Below are 2,949 nucleotides of genomic sequence, written 5' to 3'. Positions count from 1 at the left end.
ACATATTTACCTATTTATATCCTATATGACCAAAAGTTTAATATTCATTTTGCAAATAAGACAGCAACTTCATATATAGACCAATTGCCGCTCCTGTGGCTACTGACTATGAGACGCTGAAGTCTCCTCTAATTTGAATCGATTAACTATATTTACACATATATATCGATGATAGAATCTAATTGACTGCAGTAAAAATCCGATAAATCACGGTGTGGAAAAGTAAAGCATTTACGAAGATTTAGAAATTATGAAAGTACCATAATGGCATTTATTTTCTGGCAATGAAGTAGTTCCTTACGCTTTTGACTATTCTACCAAACTGAAGAGTCAGCATTGACGAACAATCTTCAGTTACGAAATTAAATAGAAACTTTGCTGGAAAATATAATCGACGATATTAGACTGTGTGAGGTTCTTATAATTTCGATTCTTTGTAATTATAAAATTGATAATGATATTATAATTGCCCTTTTATCTTGTAGATTACTTCAAACATTTCAAAATATAATCTCTGTTGTGTTTAGAGAAGTTCTCTCAATATTGTGTTTAAGAATTTAACAGATGACATCAAAATTATATTACAAAAATATATATTTTATTTACTATGTTTTGCTTTGTTTCTCTTCATGAGACTTTGTTATTTTTTTACAATTTCCTTTACATGATTTGGAATTTTAATTCTTTTACGTTTCGGTTTCATAAGCGTTTTGCTTTTAGCATTTAAATTCAATTTTGTATTTTTATCATTTTTATGTACAGACTGCGTTGTTTGTACTTTTTGCTTTTTACTTTTTTTACAAGATAAAGGATTTGGATTTTTCGGACCCTTATGCTTCTTTTTACTAGTCTCCTCTTTACCGGTGGAACTCTTTAAGCCCTGCGTTTGTTTCATATGATCAATTTTTTCTCCAATTTTTGCTGGCAGTAAATCCTTCGATTTCTTAGAAACATACTTTTTTGATGCATTTGATGGCTCCTCTAGCACAGGCGTGGCTTTATGTAAGTAAAGTAAACAACGTCCAGGTACTTTGCGTAATCTATCCTGCAGCGTTCGATCTTGAGTTGCCACAATGTAACGACTGTCTTTGGTCTAGTGATTTTAATTTAAATGTTATAATAATTATACTCTGTGTATGCACTACTGCTTCAAATACTTACCATGGATTTTATGCACTCGGCTGCGGTAACTGGCTTACCTTCGTGGCCGCATTTGTGTACGTGAAATTTTTTAACAATTTTGGTAGCGCCTGTCAGCGGCGCACCAAGCGATTCGGCTTCCAATATAATACATTGCGTTGTTAATAACTTAATTTGTGTTTGAAAATACTTCTTTAATTGTTCTTCTATTATAATTTTATTCTGCAAACATATATTACCGTTTAGAAGTATAAGAAAATAAATTTATTTATTTTACCTGTAAGGCAGCTTGACAGAATGTTGCGTCTATTAACACTTGATATGGTTCTCTATAATTAAAGTTGGTGGCAAAATATTGCAAGATTTTATGACTTTTCTTCAAACGTGATATTTTCATTTTAAAATACTTTTTTAAATGATTTGTAAAACGTTTTTATTCAAGTTGTCAAATCATGTTTTAAACATTCAGCAGAGCATTGCAAACAGCTGTTTTGTAAATTCACAATAGGTTTCATCATATAAGTCACAATAGGTTTTAAGGAATACTTAAAGTATTTCTTAGTTTTTGATAATTCACCACAGTTTCATATTTTAATGCAGAGAATATTAATAATACATTGAGAGGGAAATTTAATAAAATGCATATAAAATTTCATATTTTATTAGTTATTTATCAAATTACTAAACAGAGTATGCTAAATTAACATTGACAAAATCATTACTATCATTAATAATCATTAAATCAATATTAATATTATGTATATATATAATATCGATCTTAGTGTAGTGTGCATTTGAAAATAATATTACCATAATTCTTCAGTTATGATATCATTGTATAAACATGTATTAATATTCTAAACAATAAATAATAAATAATAAAAATTTAATTAATTTAACTTGCAAGGAAGGTGGACAGAATATTGCATCTATTAATACTTATACGACTTTCTATAATACAAATTTATATCAAAATATTGTAAAATTATATCATTGTCATTCAAACGTAGTAATTATTTTAAAATTACTCGGATTACATATAAAAACAATTCAACTAAAAAAACATTAAATTGTGTTTTGTTATATAGCAGCACTTTGCGACCAGCTGTTTCGCGCATTCACAGTAGATTATTATACACTGCTTGCTTTACAATCAAATATAAAATAATTCACTACAGTTTAATATGTAAACATACAGAAATATATTCATGAAATAAAGAAATACATAATGCCCCATAATATTACTTGCTTATCAAATGAATGAATATAATATGTAATATTTTTAATTTACGAGAACCTGCATATTTATGAACTAAAGGATTTATTTTAACTACTGTGTGAATTCCATACAAAAAAGTTTTATCTTGAAATATTATATTATTATTTTATTATATATTATTTTGCTGAAATTATTATATTTTAATTTCATAAAATATTTATATATAAACTATTTCAGAAGACAAAAGTTACTAACAGAACATTAGCACGCAAAAGTCAAATATCAATAGAAAAATATTTTTAAAAGATCGTAAAAAAATAACGAAAGCAGATATTTTAATAAATTTTTTTTAAAATATTCCTCAAAGTTGACTCTTTCATTTTACACCACGTTTTATTAAAATATATTGTACAAAAAGAAAGTTATTAACCAAAATATTTTTTAAGGATCATAAAAATATAATTAAAGCAAATATCGTAATAACTTTTGTATAGAGATAATGTCAGTGACGACGCGTGCCCTATCTGGAAGGGTGTGCGGCCCTTCTTTAATGTTGTTTTTACATGTACCACTTATATTAAAATATATGA

The 2,949-nt window shown here is 27.0% G+C and overlaps 1 protein-coding gene across 1 annotated transcript; it reads right to left on the bottom strand.

The window, feature by feature from the left end:
• Window positions 1-611: 611 nt before the first annotated feature.
• Window positions 612-1,697, bottom strand: LOC119682947 (rRNA-processing protein UTP23 homolog). The gene is made up of 3 exons (XM_038096523.1): window positions 1,418-1,697; window positions 1,162-1,362; window positions 612-1,093 (listed from the first exon to the last, which is right to left on the bottom strand). Exons 1-3 carry the CDS (start codon window positions 1,535-1,537, stop codon window positions 641-643), a joined length of 774 nt encoding a protein of 257 aa, XP_037952451.1. The 5' UTR covers window positions 1,538-1,697; the 3' UTR covers window positions 612-640.
• Window positions 1,698-2,949: the final 1,252 nt, after the last annotated feature.

The sequence above is a fragment of the Teleopsis dalmanni genome, chromosome 2, assembly GCF_002237135.1.
Source record: "Teleopsis dalmanni isolate 2A chromosome 2, ASM223713v2, whole genome shotgun sequence".
In the NCBI taxonomy this organism is placed as follows: Eukaryota; Metazoa; Arthropoda; class Insecta; order Diptera; family Diopsidae; genus Teleopsis; species Teleopsis dalmanni.
This window is presented reverse-complemented; position numbering and strand designations above follow the sequence as displayed.